The 20853-nt window shown below is 39.0% G+C and overlaps 3 protein-coding genes across 10 annotated transcripts in view; 2 read left to right on the top strand and 1 right to left on the bottom strand.

The window, feature by feature from the left end:
• MARCHF7 (membrane associated ring-CH-type finger 7) overlaps positions 1-13429 on the bottom strand; it is a 50265-nt gene extending 36836 nt beyond the window's left edge. For 5 of the 8 annotated variants that reach the window (XR_008682092.2, XR_008682093.2, XR_016035657.1 and 2 more), the window contains exon 1: positions 13330-13428. The gene's annotated coding sequence lies outside the window, so the exon portion shown is untranslated. Of the gene's footprint in view, positions 1-13254 lie in introns of all 8 variants that reach the window. The other 3 variants (XM_088829657.1, XM_055397457.2, XM_088829664.1) reach the window with 3 other exon arrangements.
• Positions 13354-20756, top strand: LOC148778574 (uncharacterized). The gene is made up of 2 exons (XM_088829683.1): positions 13354-15491; positions 19726-20756. The coding sequence occupies exon 1, from the start codon at positions 13360-13362 to the stop codon at positions 13870-13872; it is 513 nt and encodes a 170-aa protein (XP_088685809.1). The 5' UTR covers positions 13354-13359; the 3' UTR covers positions 13873-15491; positions 19726-20756.
• BAZ2B (bromodomain adjacent to zinc finger domain 2B) overlaps positions 13456-20853 on the top strand; it is a 418491-nt gene continuing 411093 nt past the window's right edge. Inside the window, exon 1 of the mRNA XM_055397431.2 lies at positions 13456-13588. The gene's annotated coding sequence lies outside the window, so the exon portion shown is untranslated. The remainder of the gene's footprint in view (positions 13589-20853) is intronic.

Genomic DNA, 20853 nt, shown 5'->3' with positions numbered 1-20853 from the left:
TTGAAGTCCCAGTTAAACATAAGAAGGTTATCTTTATGTACCTATTTTGGTTCTTTTTTCCAAAACCCATGTAAAATGACAGTTGATGATTCCAAAAGCTTTAACTATGAAAAGAATAGGAAAAAGGATCATAAAAGGCAAGAGATTTCAATGTAATTTGGAAAATGAAAAAAAGCTGGAGGAGAGGTAGAGTAATTCAGGAGAGGATAATATTTCCTAAGCATTTTTACAGAGAGGTAGGAACTGACCAACCTAGATAGTATATTAAAAAGCAGAGACATTACTTTGCCAACAAAGGTCCGTCTAGTCAAGGCAATGGTTTTTCCAGTGGTCATATATGGATGTGAGAGTTGGACTGATCGCCAAAGAATTGATGCTTTTGAACTGTGGTGTTGGAGAAGACTCTTGAGAGTCCCTTACACCGCAAGGAGATCCAACCAGTCCATTCTAAGGGAGATCGATCCTAGGTGTTCATTGGAAGGACTGATGCTAAAGCTGAAACTGCAATACTTTGGCCACCTCATGCGACGAGTTGACTCACTGGAAAAGACTCTGATGCTGGGAAAGTTTGGGGGCGGGAGGAGAAGGGGACGACCGAGAATGAGATGGCTGGATGGTATCACCGACTCTGTGGACATGAGTTTGAGTGAACTCAGGGAGTTGGTGATGGATAGGGAGGCCTGGCGTGCTGTGATTCATGGAGTCTTGGAGAGTCGGACACGACTGAGCGACTGAACTGAACTGAACTGAGGAACTGGAAGCAAAGAAGTAAGCTGTAGCATCCTAGAAAGAATCATGATCTGGAGATACAAATACCGTAATAAAGGGATAATGCATGGAGTTGCTGAATTAAAATCTGAACTTGAAGCAGTAAAACCTCCAGTTCTTCCCACAGCTCCATTCTTTCAAAAAATAAGGTATTTATTCTTTGGAGAATAAGGAACTCCCTTGTAAACCACCAATCCCTCCCCCAATACACAACCATCTCTGCAAAGGTTAAGTATAAGGAATAAAAGAAAATCTACATACTCAAAGTTGAGACCCAGAACCTCTCTCTTTTAAAAATACTAGACACTTCTGGATACTGATATTTGGAATGCTTTCAATTACAAAGCTAGCTTGTCATTTGACCATCCTACCCAAAGTGAAGTCCACTAGTACCATGAATTTCTAATCACCTTAGAAATTCCCTCTAATAGACGAACACCAAGGATCACTATGAATCCAAAAAGAAAGACCAAAGTAAACAAAAAAAGGAACTTAGAGGAAATCTGGGGAAAGAAGCTAATAAATTACTATTCTCAAAAGGAGCAAAACATTCATTATAAAGTAAGATGGATGCTTCAGAAAGGAACCAGTATAATGAACAGCTTATGGAAATTCAAAATGCTATACACTTAAAAAAAAAGATACGTGATACACTGAAATAAATCCAACAGAAGAGTTGGGAGTAAACTGAGGACACCTCCCAGAAGCGGAAAATGTAACTCAAAAAACAGAATTGTCCAGAGGAGTTACTGATCATTTGACTGTAAGTATGGTTATAGAGAGAGAAAAAAGAAAATGGAGAAGAAAAAATTACCAAAAAACAGAAAAAACTTTTCTAGAATTGAAGGACATATATCTCCACACTGAAATGGTCAAGAGTAGCCAGCAGGATCAAAGAATGAAGACCAACACTAAGCACCATTTATCATCCTGAAATTTCAGAACACCAGAAATAAAGATACTATAATTTACAAGAATGGAAAAATGGGTCATATACAAAAGAAATCAGAATGGCTTCTTAATTACAACTTTAAAAACTCTGAAGACAATAAAGCAATGACTGCAGTACTGAGAAAAAAATTTTGCACTGAACCCCAATCTAGAAACTAAATATGAAGGTGGAGAAAATAATATTCAGACATTAAAGATTTTTAAAAACAATCAAAAGACAAAACTATAGGAAGTTAGTTAAATGAAGAGCAGGTCCTAGGAAAACCAGCATGTAAAGAATTAAAGAACCAGACACAGAACCTAGGAAACAGGGCTCTTTGATGGCTCAGTGGTAAACAATCTGCAATGCAGGCGACACAGGGGATGCTGGTTTGATCCCTGGGTCGGGAGGATTTCCTGGAGGAGGAAATGACAAGACTCCAGTATTCCTACCAGGAAAATCCCATGAAAAAAGCCTGGTGGGCTACAGACCATGGGATCACAGAGTCAGACATGACTGAGCATACACATGACTGTATGCATACACACACACACACATATATATAAAACACTGAAAAATCATGAACACATCATTTAGAAATATGAAGGTAATTCCAAAAACAGCTAAAAGTTAAGGATAGCTGCCTACGGAAAGCGGACTGGGAAAGAAGTAAAGGGTGAGGCAAAGGACTGCTGTTTTTCTTTTAAGAAGGATGACCATATTTCCTGGGATACTGAGACCACTTTCAGTTTATGGCAAGAAAAGTCCTAATTTGTGCTCATTATCCCTGGACAATTATTAATAGTACTTGTGTTGTCTCTCAAAAGTGGCCTGGTTTGGATGATAAAGCACACAGTCACCTAACGAAAATTTTTCCTATCTTCAGCTTTTTATAAACTCTCTATGCTGCTGCTGCTGCTAAGTCGCTTCAGTCTTGTCCGACTCTGTGTGACCCGAGATGGCCCCTATCCCTGGGATTCTCCAGGCAAGAATACTGGAGTGGGTTGCCATTTCCTTCTCCAATGCATGAAAGTGAAAAGTGAAAGTGAAGTTGCTCGGTTGTGTCCGACTCTTCAGGACCCCACGGACTGCAGTCCACCAGGCTCCTCCGTCCATGGGATTTTCCAGGTAAGAGTACTGGAGTGGGGTGCCATTATATAAAAATTTGTATTTAAAAAGTGAATTATGAATCGGACATTTAAAGAAGGCATACAATAGTAGAAAGAATACTAATGGTTAAATAGTGGCATACAAAAGCCCATGAAAGATTTAACAAGTAGCAGATGTGTTATTTTATCAAGAAGGCTATAAAAATATTAAACAAGGGACTGTATTTGTTGAGGATTTTAAACGGGAAATAAAATGCTTTTAAAACAGTTGGTTCTTTAACAATAATGCTTCTTCATCAGGGTTTACTTTGACTTTATCTATACTCAATTCTTACTTGCATACTTACTTGCAGAATGAAACTAACCTAGTAGGAAATCTCTAAAAACAAAGCTCTCAGGAGAAGGCAAAGAGGCAGAGTCCTCCGAGAGCTGTAATTTATACTGCATAAACTATTTTTGGAAACTCCTCTACATAAACTGATTGAATTCTGACAATGTAGGTGTTACCAGAAAACTTATATAATTTGGTTGTGTAAGTTGTAGGTCAAAAACACAAAAAATAGTAAAAAAATAAAATGTGCAGTCCTTGAAAAACTTCTATCAGACCACTTACAAGGTACTATGAGGCATCTTCTCAAGTTCATTCATTCATTCAAGTAGTTTTTCACATGCTTACATGTGCTAAGCACATTAATTAATACTAAACAAAGGGATGGAGAGAGGGGACAACGCTGAACCTAGTGAAATAATGACTATAAAGAAGCTGTTGTCTAGGAGAGAACAAACTACAAAAATAACGATATAACTTAAACAGCTATAAATGCTCTAACAGAAAGAGTATAAGCCAATCAAGCTGGAAAAAAGTATCCTGAAGCTCAATGTTTTTAACCGAGACTTAAAAAGTAAAGCACAAAAAGTTGCATATGTACAATCTTTCCTCAATGGTCAATATATAATGATGGCCTCTTACTTTCCTTCTGTCACTATGTGTGCGTGCTAAGTTGTGTCTCTTTGCAACCCTATAGCCCATGGACTGTAGCCCACAAGGCTCCTCTGTCCATGGGATTCTCCAGGAAAGAATACTGGAGTGGGATGCCAGAGCCTCCTCCAGGGAATCTTCCCGAATCAGGGATAGAACCTGCGTCTCTTATGTCTCCTGCATTGGCAAGCAGGTTCTTTACCACCAGCGCCACCTCGGAAGCCCTTGTCACTACGTAGTTTCTTTAAATATATATTTCTTTCAGTTTGATTCCAGAGTTGGATAGTTGAGGTCTTTTTCTTTCTGGTGATAAGATAAAAACATCAGCAGGGCTGATTTTATAAATGTGTGACCACTTATGCAAACACATGAGGCCCTGTGTTTCATTAAAAGCTCCACTGTTGACATCTGAAAAACATTAATACTTTAAAATTTGAACTTGTATCTTATAAATAAAGTCAGATAGGATAGTGGAGCACAAGCTTGAGCAGAAGCAATATGTGCCTGTCTGCCATGCCTTGCCCCTCAATCTGTATTTAGCACTCATTGCTATGAAGCTTCGATCATTAACACACTTCAATTTTTACTGAGTCTCACTCATATCCTAGGCTTCTGGATCAACTGAACTTGGGTGCTCATGTTCCTTATCAACACATTCATCTCTGAGTAAGATGAGGCAGTGACTGCTCCAAGAGGTCCTATCTTTCACTCTTCAGAACTTGCTTCAATTTCAAATACAGAAAGAAGGTAATGAACCACAAAGTCACAAAAATCTTATGATCAATATTTGAGATTTTTTACTGTATTGAACTTTTCAACTTGTAAGATTCTCTGAAGCTGGTATCTAACTGCTAGTTTACCCAACTAGTCTTAATGTGACTTTTAAGTGTTCCCTTACTTTTAAGAGTAACTGGCATAAGGAACAGTAGTGGAAAACAGATATTTATACCAACTCCAAAATTTATGTAGTCTGTCATCTCATAAACCTGTGACTTGTTAACTACTACTAAAAAAAACTGACAATATTTTAAATAGGTAATTCCACTCAGCTGGTCTTCATAGGAAACCACTGTAGAGCTCTTTGAAAACAAGTTCATGTTTTTGGTGGCCGATTTAACACTATAGGGCTTCCTTTGTGGTTCAGCTGGTAAAGAATCCGCCTGCAATGCCAGAGACCTGGGTTCAATTCCTGGGTTGGGAAGATTCCCTGGAGAAGGGAAAGACTACCCACTCAGGTATTCTGGCCTGGAGAACTCTATGGACTGTATAGTCCCCGGGGTCACAGAGTTGGACGCAATTGAGCAACTTTCACTTAACACTATAAAGGAATTTTAGACCAAAAAACAGTTTCTCCTACCTATAAACAGTACAGTTCAACTCTAGTCTATGGAAATAATCTTAAACTTTTTTAGACTAGGTAAAAAGCCTCAAAGAATTCTGTCATTACCCGACATGCAAAATTGTGTGCCCAAAGTTACCTGCAAGTTAACAAGATCTCAGTCACATGCTAAATGCAACTGAAAACTTATCACACAACTTATACTAAAATACAAATTTAAACTAAATTTTTATGTTTTTCAGCAAGACTTTACATGAATGAGACCTACTCTAAATATACCAACATTTGTCTCTAATAATAGCATAATAGGCCTTGTCTAAAAGGAATTTGTCATTAATCCACATTTTCTCATTTCTATTTCATCTTACTAGTAATGACACCACTCCCCAATCAGACTTTCAACTGTTCTCTACTACCTTAAAATTGAAGTCTAAATTCTTTACCCCAGTATCCAGAATTCTAACCCACCTTTTCCACTTAACTTTCAAATTGTTGTTAAGTCGCTATGTCCAACTCTTTTGCCATCCCATGGATTGCAGCCTACCAGGCTCCTCCATCCATGGGATTTCCCAGGCAAGAATAATCAAGTGGGATGCCATTTCCTTCTCTACGGGATCTTCCCAACCCAGGGATGGAACCTGCATCTCCACATTAGCAAGGCAGATTCTTTACCGCTGAGCCACCAGAGAACTACCACCTTAAAATAATGTGGGAGACCCGGGTTCGATCCCTGGGTCGGCAAGATCCCCCTGGAGAAGGAAATGGCAACCCACTTCAATACTCTTGCCTGGAAAATCCCATGGACGAACGGAGAAGCCTGGTACGCTACAGTCCATGGGGTCGCAAAGAGTCAGACATGACTAAGCTACTTCACTTTCTTTCTTTCCAGTTCACCCTGGTGGAGAGGAGGTGACAGGGGTCTGGGAAAAGGACATAAATTTTGGGACCACCCCACCTTTGAGGATCAGGCACCTAGAGCCTGCCTAAAACTCAAGAGGGATGCATAAAACTAAGAACACCTCCTTTCCCATGGACTTTCCTCCAAGTATCTAAGAAGGCATAGCAGTTTACTGTTTAGGGAGTTACAACAGCCTTCGAGTTGTAGGCCTCTCTAGAACAAATATTCAGGGCCAACAGAAGTTGACGTTAGTTAAAGAATACTGAAATAAATCCTCTAGCACTCCAGTTTCACACTGAGCACCATGCAGAAGCAGTCAAAGAATACTCTGAAAAGTATACAAAGCAGTAGTAAAGTTCAAACCCAGCTCCACTACAGACTAAACCAACTCAATCTACCACATTTACAGTCTGACAAGATATGTCCATATCCAGGCGTGAAAATTATGACCTCAGTCTCCACTGTTCTTTCATTTGCAACATTTCACCATCAATCAAAAATTATAAGACACAAAACTACAAGGAACCAACCCAACACTGTAAAACAATTATCCTCCAATTAAAAATAAATTTAAAAAAACAAGGAAAAAAGTTCATCATCAAGAGATATCAATCAACAGAACCAGATAAAGTAATGGCTCTAACATTAGCAAACTGGGAAATTGATGCATTTATCAGTAGCCTAGGCACAACTGAGAAAACCAGAGAACTGGGAAACAGGCTAGAGGAAAACTATCCAGAATGAAGGATGGAAAAACAGATGATGGCAAATACAGGAGAGGGTTTAAGAGAAACTGAGGAAAGAGTAAGAAAGTCTATTGTACTTTTAATTAGTTACAGAAGGAAAAGAACTAGAGCACAAAAAATGTGAAGAGAAATTGGCTGAATTGATTTAATAGATGATTATGCTTGTAAAGCAATCTCTCAAATAACATGTATCCTTTACCATTACTCTACAGATCACTGTGTTCCATTCTTAAAATAATAGTCTTGTTCAGCATGTCATGAGCCACATAGTAATCATAAACCAAATGAGCAGACTAACAAAAAGGACCCAACTCCATTCATACTAACAGCCTACACCTAGGACACTCCCTTTATTTTACATGTATATATTAATAAAGGCAAATTTTTTCAAAACAGTGAACAGGATAAAAGCAAGATAAACTAAGTGCTACCCAATTTTCAGCATATGCACCAACTTCTACTCGTAAATACAATATTTGAGACCACAAACTTTGAAGTCTGTCCTTACTTGGTGTGAGTCTAGGCTTAATATCACTAATGCTTTATTTTTTTCGCCTACAAAATGGGAATAACAATAGTACCAATTTTACAAATGTATCATGAGCTTTACTGGCACACCGTACGTAGTTAGTAAATAATAGCTAGTATTAAGCAATACCATCAGATGGTAAAAAAATTTTCATATAAACAGCTTTAGTAGGCATTACTTCGGGCCACCACAGGGGCTCAGTGGTAAAGAATCTGCCTGAGTGCAAGAGATGCAGGTTTGATCCCTGGCTCAGGAAGATCCCCTGGAGGAGGAAATGACAACCCACTCCAGTATTCTTGCCAGGAAAATCCCATGGAGAGAGGAGCCTGGCTGGCTGCAGTCCATGGGGTTGCAAAGACTCAGACATGACTGAGTGACTGAACAGGCATTACTTTAGCTTTTTCATTATTTGAAATTTGTCTTTAACACATAGCAGAAAGATTTTTTAAAGTCATTCAGATTTTGGTACTGGAGGATAATCACTGTAAAGAAAATTTATGTACCTTACTTATATTAAGCATATGCATAAAATAGGGGACAAAATAGATACTATTAACATCTTACTTTATATCTGGGTGGGCTTTAACTTTTTCAAAATGTTTTTAATCTAACTTTGATAAAGTTACTGGCAGATGAAAAGATATTTTTTATCTTACATTACAATAAAATCTATAAAGAACTCCTAAAAATAATTTCCTTTCTAAATTGCTGGTTTATACCCCTTAGTATCTATACACCACAAAAGTAACAGCAAATTCTGGTAAATAATAAATGGAAAATAAGGTCAGAATCACTTAGCAAAATGGAGTTTAGGTTATCTGAGTATGCCTTTAAAGTTTTATTTTTACTATGAGAAAATTTCAAACATACACAAAAACCAAGACAATAATAAACCTCCACATGCCAAACAACAGTCTTCAACAACTGTCAACATTTGACTATTTCACCATCCTTTATTTTAAAGCAAATCCCAGTCATGATATCTTTAAGAATGTCTGTTCTCAGTAAAATTTTCTAAGCCACCTGTGGTAAATTACAAAGTATGGCTACAAAATACTCACGGCCCTTCACACTAATGGTACTGATCTGCCTGGGAAGAGGATGGAATCTATTTCCCCACCCCTTGAATGTGGGCTACCTTATGAAATTTATTTTGACTAAGAAAGTATTAGTCATTCATCCATGACTGATTCTTTGCAACCCCATGGACAAGAGCCCATCAGGCTCCTCTGTCCACGGAATTCTCCAAGCAATAATACTGGAGTGGGCAGCCATTCTCTTCTCCAGGGGATCTTCCTCACCCAGGGATGGGGCCCATGTCTCCCGCACTGCAGGCAGATTCTCTACCGTCTGAGCCACCAGAAGGTAATGTGGCACTGTGTGATTTTCAAGGTTATAAGAAGTCTCAGAGCTCCCAGTTTCACTCTCCTCGAATGCTGTCTCAGAATCCTCATGTCATAGAAGACCACAGTGAGTAAAGCCTAGACACTAACCAACACCATGCGCCAGAAAGGTGAGGGGTGCCCTCCATCTTGCACCTGCTAGCCTTCAAAACCTTGCATGAGTGAATCCAGGCAAAACCAGCAGAACCACCCAGCAGGCCCAGAGAATTGTACTAACACTGAAAATACTAGTTTTAATCCAGAGGGTTCTGAGGTGGTGTGTTATGTAACAATAGAGCAAAGCTTCGTAACTTATTCCTTTTCCTACAGTTATCATCATGCACCTAGTCTCATGAAAAATCTAATCGTTTCAGGGTCTAACTTAGACTTTTTCTTAAAATCCAGGGGAGTTAGTCATTGAATTACCAAAAGCACAAAAGTACTCTGCAATGAATTCATGGCATGATGATCAGAGTTATTACAGAAAAATACCAATGTATTTCAACAGCCAACAGTCTCCCAGAAATATAAACATAGTTAAAGACCTCTACATGGTATGCTGCTGCTGCTGCTGCTAAGTCACTTCAGTCGTATCCGACTCTGTGTGACCCCATAGACGGAAGCCCACCAGGCTCCCCTGTCTCTGGGATTCTCCAGGCAAGAACACTGGAGTGGGTTGCCATTTCCTTCTCCAATGTGTGAAAGTGAAAAGTGAAAGTGAGGTCAGTCAGTCGCGTCTGACCCTTAGCGACCCCACAGACTGCAGCCTACCAGGCTCCTCCATCCATGGGATTTTCTAGGCAAGAGTACTGGAGTGGCTTGCCATTGCCTTCTCCGCTACATGGTATAGCCTTTGTTTAAAACATCTGCTTCCGAGGAAATTTTTTTTTTCCTTAATGGAATATCCTAGCATTCTATTGATATTAGTGAACATAGAGACATAAAATCTAGGGGTAGTCACAAGAAAAACATATGAAAGCACGGAAGTTTTGGGGTCTTTAAAAAAAAAATAAATCCCTCTTGATTTTCAGCTGACAGGTATTAAACACACACAAATACACCCAAGTCTTAAAAAATAACTAGAAAAAAGTTCAACATCTTCATGAGAAAGTAAGACTAAGATGTTAGGTCTACATTAGAATACTTTGAAATATCCTCCTTTGAAGTGTATTTAATCTTTGTCAAGTTTCAACCTTCACTGAGTAACTGGAAACTATTTTCGTTATAAAACTATTCTAGAGTTACGTTTGCTGAAACCAGCGAACATAAGACTAAAGTGAAATGATCATAACAAAGAGATGAAAACTCATTTTGAAGGTTTAAGATTTCTCTTCTTAAAGCTGTTGACTAAAGGGTGTATACCAGTAGGTAATTTCAAAACCAGGCGTTTGACTTATCTAGTCTAACCAGTAAAGCCAGCGAAATACTTTTGAGAACAAGAAAAACCAGCTTTGACATCAGGAGTTCAGACCAAAGAAAAGTTAAAAATTAAGATCATGAAAAGTAACCCAGCCAACTCTCAAACTATAACTTTACCCTGCTCCCCCTCTTCAGCTTCATCTTATGATTATCAAGTGTATTAAAAATAGAATTTTTGTAAAATAATAACAATGAGAAAATAAACTATTTCCCTATAATTCTGCTTCATAGCAGATCTCAGTAAGAACTCAAAATCTTTACTCTTTTGGCTATGCATTTCACTTATCCATTTCCCACTGTTCTATATTACTAACACAATTATTTGTAGTAACAGAAGGATGTATCAAGAAAAATAACTTAAAATCATTCCTTATTTGGCTTAGGGACACAAGAGCTCTTTAATCCCAAAAGCATAAAGCACTAACCTTCTAAAACAGTACAGGTCTTTTCCTGTCATGTTCTAACCTTCCACTCAACTGTTTCAGCTATGGGGAACAAACTGTACATTCCTCAAACAAACCATGATACCATGACTTACAGGTTCCTTACCAAACTTCTAACCATCCTTCACATCTCAGTTCAAGTAATATTTCCTGTAAAAATTTCCCCCAAGATTAAACACCTGTTTTCAGTGCTCCCACAATAGGACCATGTATCAATACTTACATTAAGATAATAGTAATTGTTTACACAATAGTCTAAATGTATAATTATTTGTAATGGCTCAGACATTAAAGAATCTGCCTGCAATGCGGAAGACCAGTTTGATCCCTGGGTCAAGAAGATCCCCTCGAGAAGGAAATGGCAACCCACTCCAGTATTCTTGCCTGGAAAATCACAAGGACAGAGAAGCCTGGCAGACTACAGTCCATGGAGTTGCAAAGAGTTGGACACAACTGAGCGACTTCACTTCTTCATACATTAGTCTGATGATTAAACTGTGAGTTATGTAAGGCAGACGCTGTGTCAAGCTTCTTGTAATGTAAAGCCCTAATCTAGAATCTAGTAGCTAAAACACAATAAACTATCAAAAATTGTTTTACATTTTTTGATAGTTTTGCACTACTTATTGTCCTGAAATTAAGTGGGCAACTCTTGAACATATATCAGGTGAAGAGTTGTGTGATATGGATATGTAGCTGGTTAAAAATTGGAGCCATGGATGTCTTTTTATATTCAAGCTGATTATCTGACATCTTCACACAGAACATATCTGTGTGCCTATACAGGGAATCTTTGTGCTTTATCTGGGAATATTAAGCTCTCTTGCTAATGTGGCAGAAACAGAAATTACCTATACTTAAGAAAGGAATCTTTTACCATCCTTATTCCAGACCTCTCTGACCCACCAAGCAGCTTCCAAAAAAAAAGACTCAGGACTATACCTACTGACTAGGCTGACATTACATCTGTGGTATGATTTAGGCCACAGGAAAAGTTGTAAAAAGTTATCTATAGAACTTTTAGTACTATAGAACTTTTATAAATATAATTATTGTGAGTGTGAGAAGCATTCAGAAACCTAAGGAACACATTGCAGGGGGAGTAAAATTTGAAAAATGCATGAATATAAACTGGACTTTGGTATGAATTCCAATTGTTTACATTTATCAAAAGTTCACTCTGCAAGTATTATGTCCCCCAGCGTGTTGACTGCTACACACACTGCTAAACCTAATTTAATCCTCACTTCAACTGTAGGAACGTTAAATAATTCCAGCGAAATCAAAACCCATATACCGGTCCCTGCAATGGCAAGCCACTCCAGTACTCTTGCTTAGAAAATCCCATGGATGGAGGAGCCTGGGAGGCTGCAGTCCATGGGGTCGCTAAGGGTCGGACACGACTGAGCGACTTCACTTTCCCTTTTCACTTTCACACATTGGAGAAGGAAATGGCAACCCACTCCAGTGTTCTTGCCTGGAGAATCCCAGGGACGAGGGAGCCTGGTGGGCTTCCGTCTATGGGGTCACACAGAGTCGGACACGACTGAAGTGACTTAGCAGCAGCAGCAGCAATGCCTCCTGTGTTACTGCTGTTTCGCAAATGCTGTAGAGCTGTGAATGAAATACTGACCCCATTTCTGAAATACAACTTTATCTCAGGGAAAAAAAAACCAAAAACTAGTTACAGTATGTGTCTGCCTTTTAAACAACGGTATAGCGTTTGATTTTCAAATCTAAAATTCGTATTTAACCTCATCTCTTAGTTCCACACAGAAACAAATAGATTAACGCAAAAAAAAGGGGATTTTAAAATGATTTTAATAATGAAAAATACCTAAAATGCTACAAAATCGAAAAAAATCTTAGGAATGCAATTTCACTTTGCACTTTGCTCTTAATAGCGCCAAACGACACCAGTTGTGATCAATTTATCAGTTTTACCAAGACAGAGATGTTCCTTATATATTTACATCTGCTCGTAGGAAAAGAGAATTAACAGTATTTTTGGTGTGCGTACACATTCATCTTAACTACGCAGTTTCATTAAAATAAGGCAGTATTGTATTCAACTACTAGTGCCTTCCTTTTCCTTCTTATGCCAACAGGTACGTTGTTAAACATACCACCACATATTTCTATTTGAAGAACATACAGTATACTACAATACTAAAGAAATCCCAAAGTATCACGATACTCAAGACCTGGGATGATCAATGAGCAAATCTTTACCCCTACAGAAAGGGCTAGCAAGGTTCCTTCAATTCGAGGTTGGTCTGGCAAAGCCCTAAATCCCCGCCTTTAACACCTCGATCATTAAATACCTCACTCGTGACACTCCCTGCCAGCGAGGTTCCGGAGGACCATCCGTACCCCAACCGAAGGGAAGGCTGCCAAAGGCCAAAATCAGGGCTCAAGCCGGTTCCCCGAGGCCGCCGCACGTCCACAAGGAAGACGCAGGGCCTGCCCCGGCCACCCGTCACAAACCCCACCACAGGACCGCCGGCAAATAAGGCCTGCGCCCGACTCACCTTATCACCCGCGGTCCCGGATCAAGCGCCGGCACCCGGATACTGAAAGGAAGGAAGGGGCCTCGGAGCCCCCAGCCCAGCGCTTCGTTTCCTCCCCTCCCCCACCCGCGGCCTCGACTTGAACCACCGCCCCGAGAGCCAGAAACCCAAAGTCCGCAGTTTATTACCCCTGCCCCTGACCTGACACTGAACAGGGTTTGTCCCGCTCCCAGCGATCACACCGCCGCCTTCCTCCTCGGAGTTCTAGGGCTCTACCTGAGGCAGAACAGTAGACCACGAAGCACAATGGCGTCCACCCTGCTCCCGGATCCGGCGCAGAACCAGCCTCCACCGTTAAATGCCCCTCCCTTCTCCTCCCCGCGACTTCGCGGACTCCGCCGAGTTCTCGCGAGACTGGTGGAGCTACGCGGATCCCAGAGCTGCGGGCGGGCTCGACGTACCCCACCGCGGGGTGGTGCTCTGACTGCGGCAACCGTTGAAGGGCTGCCCCCGGGGAGGCAGCGAGGCGCCACCGGTAAGCGGCTGCGGCGGATCGGCCGGCGGGCTGGCGACTGGGCCGGCGAGTTTGCGGGCTTTGGGAGCGGGGCACTGGAGGCCCGGCCCTGGTTGGCCGCCCTCGCCTGGCTGGTGAAGGGCTCATATCCAGCCCTGCTGCTCCCCAGCGCCCGAGTCCGCGCCACAGGATATCGGCCCCTTCGGCAAACCTGCAGGGCCCACTGCTTGAAATACCGCCCATCTATTTTTTTTTTTTTTCCTTTTGCGCTGGGTGAGTGGCGCAGTGAATGTTTATTGACTTGAATCAAACACTGCCTTTCCGACCTCCCCTCCTCCCATTCCCCGTTCACCCTGTGTGATGGCAGCGAGCCCTCCCCTTAAGGGTCGGGGACGATTCGTCCCAGACCATTCGTTCCTTGTGGTAGTTCACTGTTGGTAGTGGTATATTTCTGCAGTTATGTCTTTTAGAGTCGTGGCACTAATCTTTGGTAGTGTAGCTACAGATTTTGCTGTAAAAATGCATCCACTTAGAAAGAGGAAGGAAAATTGTGTGATAAATGGTCTGATGAGAATGAGACGAAACTTTTAAAAAACGGTAAATGTGGTAAACCAAGATGTTAAATGAATACTAAGGGAGTAGATTAGTGGAAAAAGCCACCATTTCTGTGGATTTAGGTGATATGTGGCTTTTGAATAAGGTATCAAACATGTAAGTTACTCACCGGTAAAAATAAGTTATTGAAACTTGGAGGCATACTGATGACACTTGTAAACTGACTTATTTTATTGGTTTGCTTAAGGAATTCATTGGATACAAACGATTTCAATAAATGAAGTGTGAAGTTTATGTGTATTTCTTTGTCATTTTATCTGGAGGGTGTGCACTAATCAGTATCATCTCTGGTTAACTCAGTGTTGGAGACTAACAGACGGTCCATGCGTCACTAACGTATATTGTAAAATACTAAAGATTATTATTGTTTAAAGTTGGTACAGAAATTCCAGTCTAACTTTTTAAAATGTGATTTGAAGATTAACTGTCTGGTGTGGGATAAAGTGAACAGAGACTAACTTTGAGAACATTGATTTGCCTTGTATAGAAGACTTTTTTTTCCCCCAACCTGTTTTGTACCTGTAGCATTGTGGTTATGGGTATACACATCCTGAAGCACCGTACTGTATAAGTTCAAATCCCAACCCTGCTTCTCCCTTTGTGGTCTTGAGCGATTCTGTGTTTTTGTTGTTTTTTTTTTTTTTTGTCTGCTGGTCATGTGGGATCTTAGTTTCCCAACCAAGGATCAAACCTGCGCCTCTTGTATTGGAAGCGGAGTCTTTAACCACTGGACTGCCAGAGAAGTCCTTGAGCATTTCTTTAACCTTGCCAAGCCTAGGTATCCTGTTTTTGTTCTTAGTCACTAAGCCCTGTCCTACTCTTTACTATCCCATGGACTGTAGCTCGCCAGGCTCCTCTGTCCATGGGATTTCCTAGACAAGAATACTGGAGTGGGTTGCAATTTCCTTCTCCAGGGGATCTTCCCCACCCAGGGATAGAACCCAGGTCTCCTGCATTACAGGCAGATTCTTTACTGTCTGTAAAATGAAGAATACCCACTGCATTTTTAAAAGGATTAAATGAGATAATGCCTCAGTTCCTAGAACATAGCATTCCATAATTATTAGCTATTACATTCCATGTTTAAATCACTACTAATGTTATCTTTCTGGGGCTTATTACATAGGTCCCTTAAACAACTTCTGAGGTACATTCTACACTAGAAGGATTGACTGCCATTTTCCTGAGCTATGGCAGTCAGACCTGGTAGAGGTAACTTCTCTACAAAAACCCCAAACCTGTCAAGAATGGTTCAGATTTTGGCAGACTGTGGCTTCATCCCTACCCAGCACTGATAATATCAGAAGAGGTGAGTGTGGCACCAATTTCTTAGGCTAAGCAGACATTCCAAATTAGTGTCTTGTTGATGCTAGTAAATAAAGACCACTAGTAAGTATTTTTTTGTTTGTTTAAGAATTGTTAGTTGATATTGTTTTTTAATGTACTTTCTCTGATTTGAGTTTCCAGATAATTTTCACTATCAGAAAATAATTATTGAGATTTTCTACATTAAAGGCAATTTGATAGAGATTGTAGATACAAATAGAGTGACTATATTTTCTGAAGTTAAAATCAGGACCAATGCTTTGACAGGGAAATTATTTGAAATTAGAACTTTTCTGACCAATTTAGACCCCATGATTGTCTTTTTTTGCACATATTTCCCCCTTTTGACCTTCCTTTGCTGAACTTTTTATCCTTATGATCAACTCTGACATACCTTTTTGTGTATAAATATCTTTGTTCACCACTTGCCACACCAACCCATTAATTTCCGTTTTTGAACTTGACTTCTTCTCTAAACTAAGGTCTTCTTTACTATTGTTAATTTATCCCCTTTTACTTTATAAATTTGTCTATCATTTGGTCATGGTCATAACAACTCTCTGCTGTTATGCATGAATATTTCTTCAACTACCTAATAGGTTAGAATTCTCTTTCAGATACTGAATTTTAAAGTTTCTATTTTCCCTGTATCTTACCATTCACAACCTAACCTTCTAAGAAGCTTCTCTATGGTAAGGGCAATTTTATAGATATTCTCCACTTAGCATAAATGATGTGATCTTGAAAAGATGTGGTTATATTTACTTTTTATAAATCAACTTATTTTTAAATGTCGTCATTTCTTAAACTTTTGAGGAACAGCAGATAATACCTAGGATCCTCTTATGCGGGGTAGGAGGGGGAGTGTCCCTAAGTTGAAAACAAAGGATGCCAATTTCTTCTTAAATGGGAACTTTATTAATTCTGGAGAAGGCAACCTTGTGGCATCAACCAAATTGAAGATCTACTATTTAAAGTTATAGATAACTCTTAAGTATATGGTACTTATTATTACTGAATAACAGTCTATAGTTTGAAGATTCTTCCTTCTAAGGAATATGTTACTTAAAAGGTCCTTTACTTTAAATCTTTGATGTAAAAAATTCTTTTTATTCCAAAAGTAAAAACCTTTGATTTAGTGAATTAAAATTTTCCACTTTTCAGAAACAATTGAAAGGTGCTCCATTTAATAAATGAGCATCCAAGACATGCTCTTGGTTGACTTCTTTTGGATTAGCAGCAGCAATAACTTTTGATCTCCGAAACCAGTAGAGAAAACAATATAAAAACCAATGAAAAGAATACCATCTTGAAACCTTCTCTGAGAAACTCTTTTTTAAGCTTAAGTTTATGATCTCACTGGTTCTAGGAAAATTATTCCTGCTCACATTGCTGCTGCAGAATATCTGGCTTGGTCAGAAGCAATTCTTAGTTTATGGGACACTTGGATCCGTGTATGAAACACCTTTCACAGTGTCAAAACATAGAGCTTTTAATTAAAGCAACTGTCTTTTATTATTGATAGTACTAAAGGTTGGATTCACTGCTCGTTACTGTAAATGGGAATACAGCCAGGCCCATTAGTTTATGTATTATCTGTATATAAGTCAGAGTTCTCCATAGAAACAGAACCAATAGTATACGATACATATCTGTCTATCCGCAATTACAAAATATCTTCACTACAATGCCTAAATTAGAATTTGATTAAATGACTTGATATTCTAGCTTCCCCAAGTTAGCACATAAAATTAACCATTGCAGTTTATGACTGTTTTTACATACAGTGGCAGAGATAAGTAGTTATGATAGAAATGATATGGCCCAGAAAGCCTAAAATATTTACTAGTTTGTTTTTTGTAGAGAGTTTGATCACCCCCGGAATAAACTATAAAACCAGACTGAACTGACCCCTGTCCCTTTGGTACAGTCCAGCTGAACACATACATAACAACCAGATTGATAATAACCAAGACTATATATACTTTGCCTCAAGTCCACGTTGGACTACATTTTGTGAGACTTCAAGCAGAAGGGCATCTATTAATAAATACTGATATGAATTCCTTGGATATGCCCTCTGGCAAGTTGGTTGCAATGCCCTTTATAATCTTAATTTTTTTCTTGTCTACATTTGTTTGTAATTTTGTAACAATGTGTCACACATACTACCTATTTTAGTATAGGCTGTATTTTTTCCCCTTCTCCCTTTTTCTTCCCTTTCTATTTAGCTCTCTTTTTTATTTACCTGTTTTATTTAGCTCTCTTACCTCTATTTACTATTTCATAAACATTCTTGCAAATTTAGTATTCATTTTTTTTCTTCACACAATACAAAATTAAAAGAATAGTTAACACACATGCAGAGAGAGAAATACTCATATAGATAATTTTTTCATTTATTTGATAAAACAGCATCAAATTTCATGTGCATATTCATCTTAATTTTGCAATCAAAGGTACCTTTTCCTCTAAATCCTTATTTATATCGATTTTCCTTTCTTTTTATTTGTGTATTTATCACTGTGCTGTGTCTTGGTTGCACATGGGCTTTCTCTAGTTGCAGTGAGCAGATGGGAGCTACTCTTGTTGCGATTCATGGGCTTCTCATTGCAATGGCTTCTCTTGTTGCGGACCACAGACTTTAGGTGTGCAGACTTCAGTCGTTGTTGCATGAGGGCTCCGTAGTTGCAGGCTGCGGGCTCTAGAGAGGGCTCAACAGTTATGGCACATGAACTTAGTTGCCAGTTAGCACATGGAATTTTCCTGAACCAGAGATCAAACCTGTGACCCCTGCATTGGCAGGTGGATTCTTAACCACTAGACCACTAGGGAAGTCCTATCATTTCTTTTCAGTATCACAGATATTACTACTCTGTCCTGCCTTCACCGTGTTTCTTTAACTGTTTTCTGCCTGTTGTTTAGTCGCTAAGTCATGTCCTGTTCTTTGCAACCCTGTGGACTGCGGCATGCTAGGCTCCCCTGTCCTCCACTATCTCCCAGAATTTGCTCAAACTCATGCCAATTGAGTCAGTGATGCTATCTAACCATCTCATACTCTGCCAACCCCCTTTTCCTTTTGTCTTCAATCTTTCCCGTCATCAGGATTTTTTCCAGTGAGTCAACCCTTTGCATTAGGTGACTGAAGTATTGGATCTTCAGCTTCAGCAGCAGTCCTTCTAGTGAATATTTGGGGTTGATTTCCTTTAGGGTTGACTTGTTTGATCTCTTTTGGTCCTAGGGTTTGGACCAAAATTAGTCCAAGCACCACAGTTTGAAAGCATCAATTCTTTGGCACTCAGCCATGTTTATGGTCCAACTCTGACATCTGTATATGACTACTGGAAAAACCATAGCTTTGATTATACGAACCTTTGTTGACAAAGTGATGTCTTTGCTTTTTAATATGCTGTCTAGGTTTGTTACAGCTTTTCTTTGAAGGAGCAAGCGTCTTGCCATTTGTTTTATTTTGCATGTGTTCATAGATATGTTCATATGGTCAAATATGTCTGTGATTTCTTTATAATTTTGGGCTTGCTAGCTAAACTTAAAAAATATTGCCTATTCCCAGATTGTATCATGTAATACCCTAGATTTTCTAGACTGTGTTAATTAAACTGAAATAAATGTTTATTTCCACAATAAAAATCAAAGAAAAATCCCATCAGGCTTATGTCATGGAGAGAGAGAAAGGAACCAGTTTGAAATACACCAGAGCAGTCCATTCTTAACAAACAGTGACCTCAGGGGAAACTAGTTGACAGAGTATAACACAACATTGGAAATCAACTATACTACAATGTAAAATAAAATTTAAAAAAAGAGTGTAGAGTCCCATAGATGAGAAAGACTTTTGAAAATGTTCTTTTACTCCTAGAAAGCATCAGTTTCATATAAATTTTGTAGGAATAACCAAAAAATTAGCAAGAAAGAAAGACATTTAAAGGCAGCTTTTTCCAGTAGAATGCTGGCATATTATCTCAATATTTCTAAAATATTTTAAGGAAAGTTATTAATAAAAATAATAAATTGTGGGGGATAAAATATAAATTATATTATTAAAAGAATAAAGAGAAGATCAATGTGTTATCCCTTAGGTTCCTGTTGATCTGATGGTTGAGCACTTTAGGCTAATTTTTACCACTGAAACAAAATTGAGAGTCTGCTATTGTTACTTCTCTTGCCTGATAACAGTTGTTTGTTCCTCCTCTTTTAAGGTGATTAATTACTGAGACCTGTTCAAAGGCAAGCAATGTGGCCAGGATTAGATCACAAAATGGTTAATGTCAAAAATGTCTTCCCTTATGTCAAGAAAGCCATGCCTCGTTCTCTTTCTCCGGGGACCCCCACCCTATCTGCTTACACAAAAACTGTGGGACAACTAGAAAAGCTTTAACGTGGATGTAATGGGACTATCAGAAGGAGAATAAAGAGAAGAAGAACTACTTGAAAGAAGAATGAGAATTTCCCCCAAATTAATGTTAGACCCCAAACCACAGATCCAGGAAACTCAGAGAACACCAAGCAGGATAAATATCCCCCACAACTATACCTTGGTATATCACTTTCAATTTTAAAAAGTCAAAGATTTTTTTAAAAAATCTGAAATAGGACAGAGTTAAAAATAAACTTACCTATAAAGGAACAAAATAATTACATCCAACACCTCCTCAGAAGCCACATAAACACGAAGACTGTGGTGTGGACTGAAATATCAAAACTGTTGGGAGAAAAAAGCACCACCAATGTAGAATTCTGTATTATGTGAAATTACCTTCAAAACTGAAGGGAAAATTGACAAAAATTAAGAGAATTTGTGGCCTGTAAACCAGTCTTGCCAGAAACAGAGAGAAATTCAGAGACAAGAAAAATAATATAGTTCAGAAACTCAGATCTACATAAAGAAAGGAAAAACATCAAAGAAGGAAAAAGTGAAGATAAAATAAGAACTTTTATTTACTTTATTCTTAATTGAGCTCACAGGACTGTGTTAAAAATAATACCAACAATAAATTCAGTTACATATATGTCTTATCTCTGTATGTATATGCTTGTGTGTGTGTGTATACTAAGTTGCTCAATCATGTCCAACTCTTTGCAGCCCCATGAACTGTAGACCATCAGGCTCCTCTGTCCTTGGAATTTTCCAGGCTAGAATACTGGAGTGGCTTGCCATTTCCTACTCCAGGGGCTCTTCCTGACCCAGGGATTCAACTTGCGTCTCTTGCATCTTCTACGTTGGCAGGTGGATTCTTTATCACTAGCTCCACCTGGGAAGCCCACATACATGCTTAAGTATTCTCATATGTTGGCATAGGAAATGACAACCCACTCCAGTATTCTTG

The sequence above is a fragment of the Moschus berezovskii genome, chromosome 2 (assembly GCF_049115385.1).
Source record: "Moschus berezovskii isolate FMDL1 chromosome 2, NW_MosBer_1.0, whole genome shotgun sequence".
In the NCBI taxonomy this organism is placed as follows: Eukaryota; Metazoa; Chordata; class Mammalia; order Artiodactyla; family Moschidae; genus Moschus; species Moschus berezovskii.
The sequence above is the reverse complement of the archived record's forward strand: the minus strand, read 5'-3'. Positions and strand labels throughout refer to the sequence as shown.

What these genes read in the sequence shown, in the direction of transcription:
- LOC148778574 (XM_088829683.1), top strand. Translation starts at nt 13,360, where the DNA reads ATGGCGTCCACCCTGCTCCCGGATCCGGCGCAGAACCAGCCTCCACCG.